The following is a 15,956-nucleotide window of genomic DNA, read 5'->3' as shown; positions in this document are numbered from 1 at the left end:
CCTTTCTTATATCAGATAGTGATGACAAAAAAAAATTTTGACAAGTAAATGCAGTTGGTGGTCTTATGGTGTTGAAATCATGAAAGCATGCGCGATAAAAAAAATAGGATGCACCTAAGTCAGCGTAACTACGATGCTGTTTTTTACTCATACGAATTGTTAATGTGATAGTTCGCGATGTAACCCACTATCTTGGACACTGAAATATGGCAATAGAAGAGGTGATCGATGGCCATTATGATTCATGTACTATATGAATAAGTCATCTTGGATAGCCTTTTCATTGATGATTTTATTTAGTTGGTGTAAATCCTAGTGTAGAATTGAAATTCAAAAGGGTTGTCTCTAAGTCCATCCATGAGAAGATGACACTAATGACAAGTATTATTTATCATTTATATATCAGCATTTCGTAAGCATTTAGTTGGTTCCATAAACAACTAAATGTCATCAAGTTTCCAGAATTATGAATTAGTTTTGATCGCAATATTATTTTCAATAATTATGTATGTGACGATTTTCATTAAATATCATCGAGCTTGATTAATAATGCTAGAGATCATCCATAATTTCTAGAACTCAAATATGAATTTTTTAAAAGAGTTTATATATATCAGATTACGGCTTGGCTCAAATCAAATTTGTACTCGTGGAAGGAAATGGAAAATATCGGACACCAAATTGCTCAAAATTGACAAAAGCGTAAAGGGACAATACCAAGTAGGTCCGGTTCGGATCTGAACCGACGGAATACTTCGTCCAACACTACGTATAACTCCGTAGAGCGAATTTCCCAGGAAACTTTTCAGATCAAGTCAACGGGTTGCATAAATATCTTGTGATCTTGATCTTTCTCGTAATGAAATCACTTTACTGTGAAGAATCATAACTCCGGTTGTTGGATAACTGAAAATCTTGCCAAAAATGTCGAGTTGTTTTTGCTGCAAACCCGTTAATTTGAGCCCGGTAAAATTTGGCATATCACCGGGGAAAGTAGGATTGATGACAAAAAGAAAGATCGGTGTTGGAGCCGGGGGAATAAGAGCTTCAAAGTTAGAACCTTTTGGGAATCCTAACTTTGCTGAACGCATGGAGCGTGCCTGGTTGATTTCTCAGGTTTTTGTTATTTTTCTGCTGTTGAATTTAAGTTCAATTCGATGATCTTGCTGGGTTTTTCATGATATTTTAGAAAGATGAATGTCTATTGGGTGATTTTCGTGTATGTCGGCTTGAACTCTTGAAAAAAGAAAATGAGTGGCAAAACGAAATTAGGGATTTTTTATTTATCATGTGATATTTTGATGAGCCAAAACTAGTCTAGAATGTTTTAACCCGGTGATCCTAAAGTGATTAGCGAAGAAGAAATAAAAGATTTTGGTAAGAATCCGAGGAAGTGTTTTATGAAAGAAAAAGAAGAAAATTTCAGCATATGATGTTGGATGAGCTGAGGCGATTCATCCTTCCTTTAGGGTTGAATTTTCCCCTCCTGTAGCCTCTTCCGCGTCATTCGAATTTTACTGATTGGATTGATTATCTTAAGAGGATTTTGTTTTAGAATGTTTGCTCTTTGGTTTTTAATGGTATCTATTTTCGGCATATGTGTTGGGCAACCTATGTTGGATGGCTGAATACCTCTTTCCAAACGGTATTGTCAGTTGAATGTTGCTTGTTTGGTGATTTGATTGTAATATCTTAAATGGAGTCTACTAGCTTGATTCCATTGCAATTTGCCTTCAATGATTCAACACCTTTTTTGGAGAACCGTATAGTGGGCTACTTTTCTTTCTTTTATCAATCTCTATGTTTGTGAATGCAGCAACCAAGACCAGTTGCATGTTCTTCTTGCAACTCTAAAGGACATGTTGAATGCAAATGGTGCAGTGGGACTGGTTTCTTCATTATAGGTGATAACATGCTGTGTCAAGTCCCATCCAGAAATACTACATGTGTTATATGCTCTGGAAAGGTAAATAGTGATCAAGTAGACCCTTCATTCTGCATGTAACCATTAATGTGGACCGAAAATCCCAAGTGCAAGCGATGATGCAATTGAAATGTTTCTTTTTATTTTCCATTTTTGTGCTGCGTAAGCAACTATGTAAAACTAAAGGGTTGAATTATGTGAACCAATTATGTAATTTCTTGTGGTGACTCTGATCAGTGATGCCTGACATGTTTGAAGGGTTCTGCATGCTGTTCTAATTGTAAAGGAACTGGTTACCGTGCAAAATGGCTTGGAGAACCTCCTGTTTCAAAGTAGGAGCATCCATCCCATTTAAGGTCATTGCAGCTAACAGAACTATTAAGTTGCTTCAGTCGATTTCGAATCTAGCCAGCTCCAAGCAACCATAATCTGCCTTTTATTATTTTGTTGGAAGTTGTAAATCATATGGTTTGATAAATTCTTTGATGTTGATAAAAACTATTATTGTCTTGGCCTTGAGCACTGAGTGACAACGGACTAGGCAAGTGCTGTTCGTCCTGGGTTTTTCCAATTTTAGTGTAGTTTACATTTTTGGACGGTAACCTATAGTAGAAGCAAATGTCGAATATTTACGACTCCAGTTTTATCGGGCTCCCAGGGCTCTAATGTTGCCGCCTTATATTCAATTTGTTATGCTCGAGTTTGCTTCGTAGTTATTTCATAGAATTCTTTTAATTTATTTTTTTTAGCAAATTACACGTTAAAATTACTATGGTTTTTAAAAAAATATATGTACAAAACTGTTAGAACTCCGAGCTTGAACTTGAGTTCCGATGATGTTCAACATAAGAAAAGCGAGCTTGGCGAGCTCGAGTTCGATGAATTTCTACTCGATTGAGTTTGAACTTTGATTTTTTTTTTTTTTTAGCCGAATAAAGGAACAAGAAGTTGCTTCCGAGCAGCGCAAGAGAAGGCATGAAAGGATGATCATTTTGAAACATGTGCACGTTGAGTATAAGCTTCCAAGTTGAATCTTGACTGCTCCTAGAACGGTCGTGGCCCTTATTCACATCGATGGGCCTATTGAACCCACTAAGGCCCATACGAATAGGTGGGCCTGCTCAATAAATCCCTTTGTATTTTGTTTTTGAAATTTGCCATGTGTACATAGAAACACACAGTGAGAGAGACCTTTTAAAACTTGCTCAAGCTTGCTTGCTTCTTTTTCAGAATGAAAAATATTTCATAAACAACCAACCATGTCTTGGATTAATAAGTTATCCTTAATGATTATAAATTATTCTCTGAAGACGAAGCTTGATTTGATTATCTTAATCTTGATTATTTGACCGTATGCGAATCTGAAAACTAATCGAGATGCTATCGATCCCAACGCCCGAGTTTCTGACTTTTGTTTGTTCATATTTGGTCAAGGATTGTGTGGCTGGAATTCCTGCACCAGTTCCTGAAGTATTAGCCCGTTCAAATTCCGCAAGTTTACCCACACTTTCTCTTACGTTACGTTCGCGAAAACAAATTTGTTCTTCCTCGATCACGCCCTGATTTCAAGAAAAGAAGCATGGCCGTGTTACAGTTGCGGCCCTTTTTCTTGGATACGCCGTTCCCCAAGATCACAACTTTCTCACATCTTGGCCCAGTTCACAACAGACTTGCCAAACGCAAAGCCATTCTATTTGCCCATCCATTCCAAAGCCACCCTTCCTATCAACATGAAAAGATCAAGAGAAGTGGGCAGAAGTTGAACGCAGTCGCAAGAGAAGTTGGTGTCGAATTGCAGGATGGTGGTGACCAAGTGTAAGTTTCGGATCATCGAATCAAGAAGAAGTTATTGAACAGAGAGATGTGGTTAGCTATGATTGGACTGAAGAATGGTACCCGCTTTATCTTTCCAAGAATGTGCCAGATGATGCTCCTTTAGGCCTAACTGTGTATGACAAGCAAGTTGTGTTGTACAGAGACGGTACTGGAGAGCTTAGGTGTTACGAAGATCGATGCCCACACAGGTATTTATTCTCACCTTCTTTTGGGTGAAGTTTAGTACTTTCTTCAGTAAATGTGAATGAATATGTGTAAGTTAAGAAAAGGTTTCGGAGTTTGGTGTGTTGGGATCATGGTTTCTTTCTTTAGTAAATTGAAATTGGATTATTGGATCCAAGAATTCTAGGTTGGCAATCTCGGAAATATGTGGGCTGTAGTTAAATTGATAGAAATCGTAGAGTTATTCTCGATGATTTATCAGAACTGAGGTAGCCATTTTGGAAAATTATATTCCACAGCTTGACTTGTTTTGTTTTGACTCACTTAGCTGATGATTAAGCATGAAAGAAATAATTTGTACTCCACGTGTGATTGCATCTCTTCCTTTTATATGCAGTGAATAGATCGAGCATTCAAGTATTAGAAGAAGTTAGATTATTCTACGATGCCTTATCTATTAATTTTCAGCTGAATGAACCCTCATAACGTTTAATTATTTTATTTTTGTTTAGGCTAGCGAAACTCTCGGAAGGTCAGTTGTTTGACGGGCAACTGGAATGTTTATATCATGGCTGGCAATTTGATGGGAATGGCAAATGTATGAAAATACCACAGGTTGGGACTCCATACATAGTCCCTACAAATTTTGTCGGTCAAAGTGTTTACATAGTCGATCTTTAATGGTTTCGTTCTTGCTAATTTGTTTCACAGCTATCCTCGGGTGCAAAAATTCCACAATCTGCTTGTTTGAAATCATATGAAATCAAGGAGTCCCAAGGTGTTGTATGGATTTGGATGTCTCGCAACACACCACCAAATTTCCAGAAAATACCTTGGTTCGAGAACTTTGATAGGCCTGGATTTCGAGAGATTTCATCGATCCACGAGCTTCCATATGATCATTCCATCCTCTTGGAAAACCTCATGGATCCCGCCCATGTGCCTATTTCACACGATATAACAGATTTTACGGCAAAACGGGAAGATGCAACCTCGCTGTTTTTTGAGGTCACCGAGAGGACAGACCGAGGCTTTGCAGGCTGGTGGGGAAAAGAAAAAGACCGGTCAACACCAAACTACATACCAAACTTCTTACGTTTTGAGGCCCCTTGCGTTCTTCAGAACAACCGGGAAATCATCGACAAGAATGGTGAGAAACACTACTTTTCAGGACTGTTCCTTTGTCGGCCCTCTGGACAAGGAAAATCAATGCTCATAGCCAGATTCGGGAACACGAGAAAACCATCAATGCTCTTAAGACTATTTCCACGGTGGTATTTCCATCAGAATGCTTGTAAAGTTTTCGAGCAAGATATGGGATTCCTTTCGTCCCAAAACGAGATTCTTATGAAAGAAAAAGTTCCCACTAAAGAACTGTATATAAACTTAAGATCATCGGACACATGGGTAGCCGAATATCGAAAGTGGATGGACAAAGTCGGGCACGGAATGCCTTATTATTTTGGACACAGCACAATATCTCTACCCGAATACCCTGCTGTAATTGAGCATGCACCTGCTGGCTTGGTCGCAAATCTCTCAGCATCTCAATCGGCAAAAGGAGGGATCGGAACTATGCATGCACCAAATCCTGCCAACAGATATTTCCGGCATGTTATTCATTGCAAAGAATGCATGAATACTATCAAAGCATTTCGAACTTGGAAAAACATTTTCTCTATAGCTGCTCTTATGTCAACTGCATTTGCGATTCTTATATCTGGAAGGCAATGGAAGGCCGCGCTATTGTTTTCTACTTCTCTGTGCTTGGTCGGAATTCATCTTTGCTCGACTGGAATTACGATGAACACGACAAACTTCTTAAGGACGCACAGAAGGTTTTGATCCTGCATGGCAAGTTGTAAATAACAAGTTCTTGGAGAGCTAGTTAGTAAATGAACTCATTTCTCGATTGAACGTATTGAATTTGTAAGTTCTTTACCCTTGTAATAAGGTTGAAAGATATAAGCTTCCAAAGTTATCTGCGCTAGACTTTCCACTCTGTTTGCCAGCTACTCACTGCTTGTATTGCTTAGTATTCTGATTTAAAGGCGAAGAAATATGATTGTTGATACCGAAAAATAGATTAACCACATACGGAATGTCCACAAACAATAGGTTTCATCTATATCTATACAATGTGAATTATGAATTTACATAAATATCTTTACCTTCATTTAATAATAATCATTAATACATATTTTCTTTTTCATATATTCTTTTAATAATAATCATTAATACATTTTTTTTCCATATATCTTTTTAATAATAATCATTAATACATTTTTATTTTTAAATTTAAAATTTACCTTTTTCATATATTCTTTTAATAATATTCTATATCTATATCTCTATTATCCTTACCTTCATTTAATAATAATCATTAATACATGTTTTTTTTTTCATATATTCTTTTAATAATCCTTACCTTCATTTAATAATAATCATTAATACATGTTTTCTTTTTCATATATTCTTTTAATAATAATCATTAATACATTTTTATTTTTAAATTTAAAATTTACATAAATTAATACATGTTTTCTTTTTCATATATTCTTTTAATAATAATCTATATAAATATATGAGTGTGATTAAATAAAATTAAATTATTAATAAATATTAAGGTCATATAACACATTTTTTTTTCCCATTTAGAATGTAGATATATTTAGATTACTTATGTATCAACAAAAATACGTGATTGATAGAAAATATTTGTATGTAAGTGATTTCATTGCAAACATTTAAGTTATTTAATCAATTTTCAATATATGATACTAAATACATATTACTAAATAATATATTATCTATTAATCTATTAAATATATGACTTTCATTTGTGAGCTTACTATTATATTATTTTTTTTGTTTTACAATTTGTCATGTTAATGGTGTTATTTAAGTCATTTTTTATCTTAGTTTAATAAGATCATTAATAGTGTATTTAACTCAATCAAACTAATTATTATTTTAATTTACTTTTAAATTTAATTTTAATAACTTAAATTTATACATTGCCGTCAAATAATTTAGTCAATTTTTATAAATTATTAATAAATATTTAGTCAATTTTTTATAAATGATGCTAAATAAATATTACTAAATAATATGCTCCATTTGACCATTTTGTATTCTTGCAATGAGAGAAGTTTTTTTACCCTAGCGTTAACATGTTTGATTGTTATATGTCATTTGTATTGATCATGTAATTGTATTTGGATTGTTTATGTGATTTGTTTGTTTGCACAAAGAAAAGAGAGAACAAAATCAAATATCCAACAAAAATGGTTATTTTTCAATTTTTTATTGTTGAGATATTTTGTTAATTTTTAAACACATAATGCATGTTTTCTGTTTGCTTAGATTACTTGATTTGAAGTGACTTAGAAAATATTAAAAAAATTGAAATATTTCTTCGTTTTTACCTTATGTATCAGAATATCAGGAGATAATATTTTTTATTTATTGGAGCAATTGCAATTAGAGGAGTTTTTTTACCCTAGCGTTAACATGTTTGATTGTTATATGTCATTTGTATTGATCATGTAATTGTGTTTGGATTGTTTATGTGATTTGTTTGTTTGCACAAAGAAAAGAGAAAACAAAATCAAATATCCAACAAAAATGGTTATTTTTCAATTTTTTATTGTTGAGATATTTTGTTAATTTTTAAACACATAATGCATGTTTTCTGTTTGCTTAGATTACCTGGTTTGAAGTGACTTAGAAAATATTAAAAAAATTGAAATATTTCATCGTTTTTACCTTATGTCTCAGAATATCAAGAGATAATATTTTTTATTTATTGGGGCAAATGTATTTCCAAACTTCTGTCTATAAATCAATATTTAAAATTTTTACGACATTATTATCTTCTCTAATCAATTTGTTTTACTTAGATTGATAGAAGACGTTTTAGTTTGAGTTTTTATGTATTTGCTTATATTATTTTTGTAATATTATTTATTATGAAAATAATAGGTGAACTACAAAATTTGGTAGGTCTAAGAGTCCTCTGGTGAACGACAAATATGAATAAATTATTAAAATATATAATATCCAGTAGATTTTTGGCATGCGATTTTGTTCTAATTCAATGATTATGCATGATTCTAAATTTTTATTATATCACAAGTTAACACATGCCTAATATTTTTCTATGGTTTAAGAAAAATTGTGTGACTTCCTCCAATATTATCTCGATATATTTCGAGGTGACAACAAGATTGTTTTTGTCTCTTTTTTTAGTCAAAGTGTCTAACCAGCTAATTCATAACATATATGATGGTAGCATAGAAAACCCCTCGTCAAATAAATTCACTTAGCCAAATATTGAAATTCAAATAAAATTCTACAATATTTCATCAAATTAATTTTGACTATCATAAAATGCTCATGAAATCTAAACGGTTATATTATTAGATGAGAATCATGAGATATTGAATGAGACAAATACTTTGACATATATTTAAATGATATCTCATATGCATATCTTAATTACATTATTCGTATATCTTCTCAAGATTTTTAAAATACAATAATTAATTTTATATATCGTTCCACAAGATATAAAATATTATAAAACAAAATATAAACTCGATAGAAGAAAATTTGTTTAGTTTCAATGAATAATATAATATTACGTTCTAAACGCAACAAATGAGATTGAAACTATATCATCCTCATGACATGATGCACGCAATCATTATTTCAAAGCTTCCAAAAAATGACGATCAAGATGACTTTCTTCAATTGCGTCAAATTAAATGAGGACACAATTCTAAGATATAGTCATTTGAAGAGATTTCAAGTATTTTTCTCACAGTGATTGAGAAATAGTTGTTAAAAAATTATTAACCTTATAGCTATATGTTGATAATATTGATACTAAATATATAAAAATGATATCACAAATATCACAATATTTGAAGAAGGTGCAATATCATTCATTGGTTATGTTGTTGAAAAATATATAGGTTATACATATTTTTAGTCACAAGTGAAAACTTATCACGAGAAAAAGCATTTTTTCTTAAGAGTTATAGTTGATGATTGTCAAAAGCGGAAAAATCATTTAACAATAAAAAAATAGTCGGGAAAATAAGATTATCAGATAAAAACAATGTAGAAAACAGAAAAAATGGCGTGATAAAGAAGCAAACTACGAGCATGTCAGATCCCCGATAAAGATTGTAAATAACATAATAGATGTTAAAGACGATCAGATACTTGCTGAACATACCAAAATAGTTATATGCATATTATAACAAACTACGACAAAGAGTTGTTGAGTTGTCAAAATCAACCAAGAAGCATATTGAAAAGTGTGTCAAGTGGATAAGATAATTTATCTGATTCATATACCGTCTATGGTCATGATTTTTTATTTTTTATGGCTTAGTTTGTTTCAGTTAATAAATGTTATTAACCATGTTTTAATTCATTTAAATATTATCAAAATTTCGTACATATCTTTTCAACAGTTTAGATTTTTACGTGCGCATGTACATTTTTCTAGTTTTTTAAAATATACCAATTAACGATGAGTAAAATATTTATTAGCTACAAGAATTACTTGCATTTAATTGGCTTTTCTCCTCGAGGAAATTTGGGAAGAATTATTCTCTCTTTTTTTAAAAAAAATTAATAATTAATAATCTGTGAGATAAAGAAATACGTACGAAAAAAATTGTTTAATACGACTCCAAGATATATGAGAGAAATCAATTTTTCTTAAAAGAGCTTCTCAATCAAAATACCGCTTTGTTTGACGTAAAACTCACACTTTCATTAATCACATCTCTTTATACATACCTTTTCCTTTTTCCCATACCTCCTTATTCCGATAGTTACAATGTTGGTGTAAATGTTGGTTACACGTCGTTAAGATGGTCCATTATGAGTTCTAATTCATGTCCATGCACAGTCAATTATAGAATATTTCACCTCTAGAAAGTGATTTCTTTCATCTTCCACAACACTTGAACCAATAACCCATGCATAAAAAACAACTTTGCATGGGTGAGATATTCTATGAGTGATGGTACATGAGCATGAGCTACGACTCATACTGGATCATCATAACAACCTATGACCAGTAGTGGTGCATGGGTATGAGCTGAAACTCATGTTGGTTCAGCCTAATGACTCATGATCATTATAGTAATTATATGATAACATCTTCACTGGATATGCAATTTAAAGATAATAAAACCTAGAAAGTAGAGACAAAAGAGAACTCTTTGGTCTGAAGACGAATTTGTCCTGCATATGGTGTTCACGAGATATGACAATAGTCTCTCATGAAACAACGACTTACAACTTGTGATAGAATTATAAGATATAACCGGAAAATGAAGCAAAATTTATTTTAAGAAGAAATAATAAAAAGTAGTTCAAAATGAATTCAAATACTTCTTATTTCGTTTCTTCATCTCAAAGATGATATTTTTGTTATTTTTCATTGTGTCAATAAAAACTCGTAACTCTTATAAAACCGTGTCTCACTCACAGTATTGGAAAATTCAGGGCATAGGGTGGTGCCTAAGCGCCTCTAGACATCTTCTCTAACGCATGATATACTTCTTGATTAATCTTTACCACTTTTTTCCCCAATGAATGTTGGTTAATAAAGCTAAGGTGAGATTTTATATTCCCAATTAATGTTGGTTAATAAAGCTAAGGTGAGATTTTATATTCAACTGTTCTAAAGCTAAAAGTTATATAAGAAATAGTGGATTTGATCTAGGGACATAAATCGGAAAAGGTCATTTTAATTTTTAAGTGATCATAATATTGAATTCGTGATAATTGTATAAATTGATATGGATAAATGTAAAATTCTCTTTAAACAAAATTATTGGAATTAATTAATCAAAAAGAAAAAAAAATTTGTTGGAATGAAAGTTACACGTCAAATTTGTGTTTACCAAGTCTTGCCATTCCCTCAATTTCCGGCTATGTGTAGGACCCCGAAACAGCGTGACAAAACCACCCATAACAAGTGAATACAAATCCTCGCATTAAAAGAAAGAACTTCCCCCTCTCTTTTTTCTTGGAAATTATATGGGAAAACCCAGAAAAATAAGGAAATATGAAGGATTTGTACGATATTATTCTTGTCGTTTGATTATCATAATCTCGACTAATCATTGATCCATTTCTTGATTGAAACTGTTACAATAATTTATTCTGCTATGACAAGATAAGCCAGTCTTTTCTTCATCTTGTCCTTCTTCTCTCTCTGTCTCTCACGGCTCTCTCCTCTAATCCATCCTTCAGGTCTATCTCTGGATGCTGAAGATATGCGATTCAATTTCCGCACATGGATTACTTCTTTTATGTTTTTTTTTCGTTTATTTTTATGTTATTTGATGAGAGTTAGACTAACCGTCACCGTTGAAGAAGTTACTCGTTCATATCGTGATAAAAGATTTCATTTTGTTTCTGCTGGCATAAAAGATTTCATTTTTTAAGCCGAGATAAAAGGAAAAAATTAATTTTTTTATGACGGGAATTGATGTATTTCGATTTTGTAATCTGATAACGGGTTCAAGAAATTGAGGACATTGGATTTTTTCGCTTCTCTTTTTGTGGCTCATAATGTTCATGCCCTTGCATATTATTAGATCTGTTATTAAATATTAATTTTGATGGGCTTTTTGCTCTTTTGTTTTGTTTTTTGTTGGCAGGTTGAACCGTAAAATCCGTTCTTGGGATTGAAAATACTTCAGATGCTGTAATGGTGTGATCTAGTTGTTTTTGCTTTTATTCACACCAATTCTATAAGCATTTTCCTATTTTGGGTATCTAGATTTGTCGCACATTCTCGCCAGAAGGAAAAAAACTTGGATCTTTGTGCATTTGATTTGGAAAGGTCAAAAATTTGAAGCAATAAAAGGACTCTTAGTATAAAGAATATAAGGTTGAGATTGGTTATATGGGTTATCTCAATTCTGTTTTATCACAATCTACCAGCCAGAACAAAGTTGATGACGCCCCCGTCAGCGGCGGAGGCCTCAGGTGATCGTCTATCCATGCTTCATGTCAATTTTATATGATTGATTATAATGTTTATTTGATTTGAATATTGATGCTGTTTCAGGTTTCTAATTTGCTGACCAAATCAAGATTCTTTTAATGTTTAACAAGAAAATACGAGCTAATTCATTCTGAGTTGAATCCTTCTGTTTTTTATTGACCACTTGCATTCTTAAATGTGATTTCCATGGCCTTCAGTCATTATTTTTTGCATTAATCTTGATTTCTTCTAAGCAGCTATTGGTGGTTAGTGATTTGTTTTTTAAGGTCTGAGTCACATATGGTTACTCTGATTAGTTAGTTGTAAAACCTTTGTCGCATTTTGTCGGGTTCACCGTGCATTAATTTGGGGTAAAATTTGTTTGTTTGAAGTTTTCATTGAAAGTAAAAAAAAAATTTTGTCACATGCTGTGCATATAACAAAGAAGTCCCTTATTTGTTTCACTGGAAAAATGAAGTTGTTAGTATGATTGACATTATCTGTGGCTTTGGAAACGGGCTAACTTGAATAAGCAACCACCTTTTTGACGTCAAGCTATTCTATTCATTTTTGGGCTTTCAAGCATGGTATGAATAGCAGCAAATAGGTTTAAATTTATTGAAACTGTACTGGACTGAAGTTTCTGTTCCGTCATACCCCGTCGAGATAATCATGGATGTTAATCTCAAAGTGAAAAAAAATGTTGTGTGATATGTGTCTAACGGCCCTTAATGCCCCTTATCTAATCACCTTGTTGCAGTCAGAATGGGAAGTTCAGTTACGGATATGCAAGTGCTCCAGGTAAAAGGTCCTCGATGGAGGATTTCTATGAGACAAGAATTGATGGTGTAGATGGAGAGATAGTCGGTCTGTTTGGTGTCTTTGATGGTAGGTCTATCCCTTCCTCGCTCAATTTCTCTCCAGGCGTTGGAGGGACAATTGGAATTTACCCAAGTCTACCTTCAAAATTTTAATGAAAGAAACCAATAACCTACGTTTAGAAGCTTACGATAATATGTTATGATCAGGGATGGATCTAGCGGCAGGCGAGATGCAAATTTTGAATTTTGTGCCTTTTTTAAATGCACATTTGCCCTTCCAAAATCCATTGAATTGCAGTTATAGTTTTTTCTTCTGGACTTGCAATGGTTCTTAAATTCTATTGTTTTCTTGCAATGGAGTTTGATTGTATTCACTGCTTCCCCTTTCAAAGAGTTAGAAGATCTACGTTCTAGCCCCATAATTAATATATGGAAAAAGTAAATTTTCCATGTGCTAAATTTTTCATTAACTTGATTTTCTTATTCTTGATAAATTTATAAACATAATCGATAGAGGGGACATAAATTACAAATGTGGCAGGCCAAGAACTAACGAAATCATTCACATCTACCTTTATTGATGGATATGCAAATTATTGTGAACGACTTGTCTCATTCAAAAGTCAATAAATCGTCAACCAGCACATTCATATTAACAAGTAATATGGCCTAATATTTGTCCACTCTTACTCTTTTCTTGATCTTTCTTTGATCAACATCCCTATAGTTTCACCTAATTTATTTCGTGTTACTTTTCCTAGATCTAGAATTTATTGCTGTGTGACTTGTGATAGTTTACCAAATTCTAAGTTTTTAGAGCCATTCTTCACTTGTGTATCTGTCTTTGGATTTTAGGTCATGGAGGAGCTCGGGCTGCGGAATATGTTAAAAAAAATCTTTTCAATAATTTGATCAGACACCCAAAATTTATTTCAGACACCAGATCGGCTATAGGTATGTTTTTCATGTTTCATCACAATCATTGCATAATATTTTATAAGATTCTCTTTCTTTTCACTTTGTTTTGCTGTCTTGGTTCCTTTCCAGCTGATGCATACAGTCATACAGACTCGGAGTTCTTGAAATCTGAAAATAATCAGAACAGGGATGCAGGGTCAACTGCTTCCACGGCTATCCTTGTTGGTGACCGTTTATTGGTGGCAAATGTTGGTGATTCCAGAGCTGTCATTTGCCGGGCTGGTAATGGTAAGTTGACATGCTTCGTTTTTCTAAGCATCTTTATATACAATTTACTCCCTGAAATCTAAATCGAATCGGTTTTATCTTTTTAGATGGAAAATGAAAGTCATTGCCAATTAAAAACCGAGCACATTTTTTGGGTATCAGTGATGGCCTGCAGTCTTGCATGACTGCTTTCACCGTACAAGAATGTAAATTTAACAGTTAGGCTGCTATATGGACTAAATATTTGAGTTAAACTGTTATTGTATAATAACTTTGTTATGACAACCGACACTTTACATCACTACATGCTGAAATTAGAACCCAATAAATTCAGGGAATATATTGTATGATACAGTTAGACAGGCAATATTATCGGTTAGCATTTGGAACTTTTTGAGAAAACTCTGGCTTATTGCTCTTTGTGAAACAGTATTCACCCTGGAATTTGTTATTCCACGGGATTAAACGGTTTGGTTGTATCTTTCAGCCATTGCGGCATCCCGAGATCACAAACCAGACCAAACAGATGAGAGACAGAGAATTGAAGATGCCGGAGGTTTTGTGATGTGGGCAGGTAGAAGTAGTCACCATAGCCTTTTCAGCCTTGATCATTATATGGTATCATTCTTGTGGTATGAATGGTTTCCGGCTTTCTTGTGATTTGATATTTTCCATAGGGACTTGGAGAGTTGGAGGTGTGCTTGCAGTATCTCGTGCATTTGGTGATAGGCTGTTGAAGCAGTATGTTGTCGCGGATCCAGAAATTCAGGTGTGGTCTAAAGATGCTCTCATAATGATATATGTGAATAAATCAATATCATGCAAACTATCATATTATTTTGATGGAAGATGTGGACGAATTGTTATGTTATTGTGAAATTGGATTTTTTGTTTGTTTGAAACATCTGATCGTGTTGTGTATGTGATCCCCAATTTGCCATTTCCTGATATTTTAAAGTTTATGGCTCGTTCCATGCAAGGAAAAATGTTTAAGAAAGGCTTCAATAGTAGGTCTTAATGTTCTCGCGTACATGGGATTTTGCTAAAATGCTATCCAATGTTTTCATACCTTGTTTTCCACAGGAGCAAAAGGTTGATGACACCTTGGAGTTCCTCATCCTTGCCAGTGATGGACTTTGGGACGTTGTTACAAACGAGGTGCTACATTTTGGGTTCAGTTTTGTGGTTGTGTGATCTAGATCTTGATGCCCTCTATTATATACGAGGATGAACTATCATCTATATTTTGTAACTAAACCTTTATCTACAGGAAGCCGTTTCGATGACTAAACCGATCCAAGAGCCCGAAGAAGCAGCAAAGAGGCTAATGCAGGAAGCATATCAGAGAGGAAGTGCTGATAATATCACCATTGTCGTCGTCCGTTTTTTGACTGACCAAGATAAACCCTCGAATAGCAACTCAATTTGAGGCGTAAAATGCTTTTATATGGCGGTTCAATACCTTTTCCATTCCTCTATTTAGCCGAGATCGGAGAAGTAATGAATACAAAACGAACACGGATAGAAGGAGTTGTACTCCAATGAAGTATAGAAACGACATAGAAATATCTCTTGCCAAGATATGCTCTACTTAAAACCTGTACTTCAGAACTAAAGAATGTGTAACTTCAGATACCCAACGCAAAGGCCGTCTTTCATGTGATTTGTAATGTTATTTCCTTGTGTAATTTGTTTGATGTCTACTCGGAAGATTCGTGTGCCATACTTTTCTGATTGCAGAACATATTCATCTCTCAAGTTGATATAATAGCTTATTGCTTAAAAAAAAAAAGAACAATAAAGCACAAACCCCAAATGTCAGTCTATTAATTAATTAGAAAATGAATTTAAACCTAGAGGACATTACATAATCATTTGTAAAATGGATAAATATCTTTAATTTAAGAGAACAGATGTCCATACTGGCTCGCTTTGGGGGGCTTACGGAAGTCTATTAGCATTAAAGAATGCGAATGCATATCATACAATGGATACTGATCCAACT

General features: G+C 33.5%; 2 protein-coding genes and 1 pseudogene across 5 annotated transcripts; all 3 read left to right on the top strand.

Moving 5' to 3' along the window:
• Positions 1-694: 694 nt before the first annotated feature.
• On the top strand, positions 695-2,446 carry LOC142552305 (uncharacterized). Of its 2 annotated transcripts, none has more exons than XM_075662040.1 (3): positions 695-1,116; positions 1,817-1,966; positions 2,162-2,446. In XM_075662040.1, exons 1-3 carry the CDS (start codon positions 925-927, stop codon positions 2,162-2,164), a joined length of 345 nt encoding a protein of 114 aa, XP_075518155.1. In that variant the 5' UTR covers positions 695-924; the 3' UTR covers positions 2,165-2,446. The 2 variants fall into 2 exon arrangements, with proteins under 2 accessions (XP_075518155.1, XP_075518154.1); XM_075662039.1 differs by having other exon boundaries at positions 698-1,116; positions 2,183-2,446.
• Positions 2,447-3,073: 627 nt separating this feature from the next.
• Positions 3,074-5,921, top strand: LOC142552304 (protein TIC 55, chloroplastic-like; annotated as a pseudogene).
• A 4,994-nt stretch (positions 5,922-10,915) lies between these two features.
• Positions 10,916-15,719, top strand: LOC142552303 (putative protein phosphatase 2C 59). Of its 3 annotated transcripts, XM_075662038.1 has the most exons (9): positions 10,937-11,206; positions 11,617-11,947; positions 12,706-12,833; positions 13,622-13,720; positions 13,814-13,972; positions 14,439-14,525; positions 14,629-14,720; positions 15,035-15,109; positions 15,222-15,719. In XM_075662038.1, the coding sequence occupies exons 2-9, from the start codon at positions 11,865-11,867 to the stop codon at positions 15,378-15,380; spliced, it is 882 nt and encodes a 293-aa protein (XP_075518153.1). In that variant the 5' UTR covers positions 10,937-11,206; positions 11,617-11,864; the 3' UTR covers positions 15,381-15,719. The 3 variants fall into 3 exon arrangements, with proteins under 3 accessions (XP_075518152.1, XP_075518150.1, XP_075518153.1); XM_075662037.1 differs by having other exon boundaries at positions 10,916-11,029; positions 13,622-13,972; XM_075662035.1 differs by having other exon boundaries at positions 10,933-11,206; positions 13,622-13,972.
• Positions 15,720-15,956: the final 237 nt, after the last annotated feature.

The sequence above is a fragment of the Primulina tabacum genome, chromosome 7 (assembly GCF_025594145.1).
Source record: "Primulina tabacum isolate GXHZ01 chromosome 7, ASM2559414v2, whole genome shotgun sequence".
In the NCBI taxonomy this organism is placed as follows: domain Eukaryota; kingdom Viridiplantae; phylum Streptophyta; class Magnoliopsida; order Lamiales; family Gesneriaceae; genus Primulina; species Primulina tabacum.
The sequence above is the reverse complement of the archived record's forward strand: the minus strand, read 5'-3'. Positions and strand labels throughout refer to the sequence as shown.

Coding starts and splice junctions, on each gene's coding strand:
- LOC142552303 (XM_075662037.1), top strand. CDS start 11,865: ATGGGTTATCTCAATTCTGTTTTATCACAATCTACCAGCCAGAACAAA. Junction 11,948..12,705: donor GTCAGCGGCGGAGGCCTCAG/GTGATCGTCTAT, acceptor ACCTTGTTGCAG/TCAGAATGGGAAGTTCAGTT. Junction 13,973..14,438: donor CATTTGCCGGGCTGGTAATG/GTAAGTTGACAT, acceptor TGTATCTTTCAG/CCATTGCGGCATCCCGAGAT.
- LOC142552305 (XM_075662039.1), top strand. CDS start 925: ATGTCGAGTTGTTTTTGCTGCAAACCCGTTAATTTGAGCCCGGTAAAA. Junction 1,117..1,816: donor GTGCCTGGTTGATTTCTCAG/GTTTTTGTTATT, acceptor TTGTGAATGCAG/CAACCAAGACCAGTTGCATG. Junction 1,967..2,182: donor GTGTTATATGCTCTGGAAAG/GTAAATAGTGAT, acceptor ACATGTTTGAAG/GGTTCTGCATGCTGTTCTAA.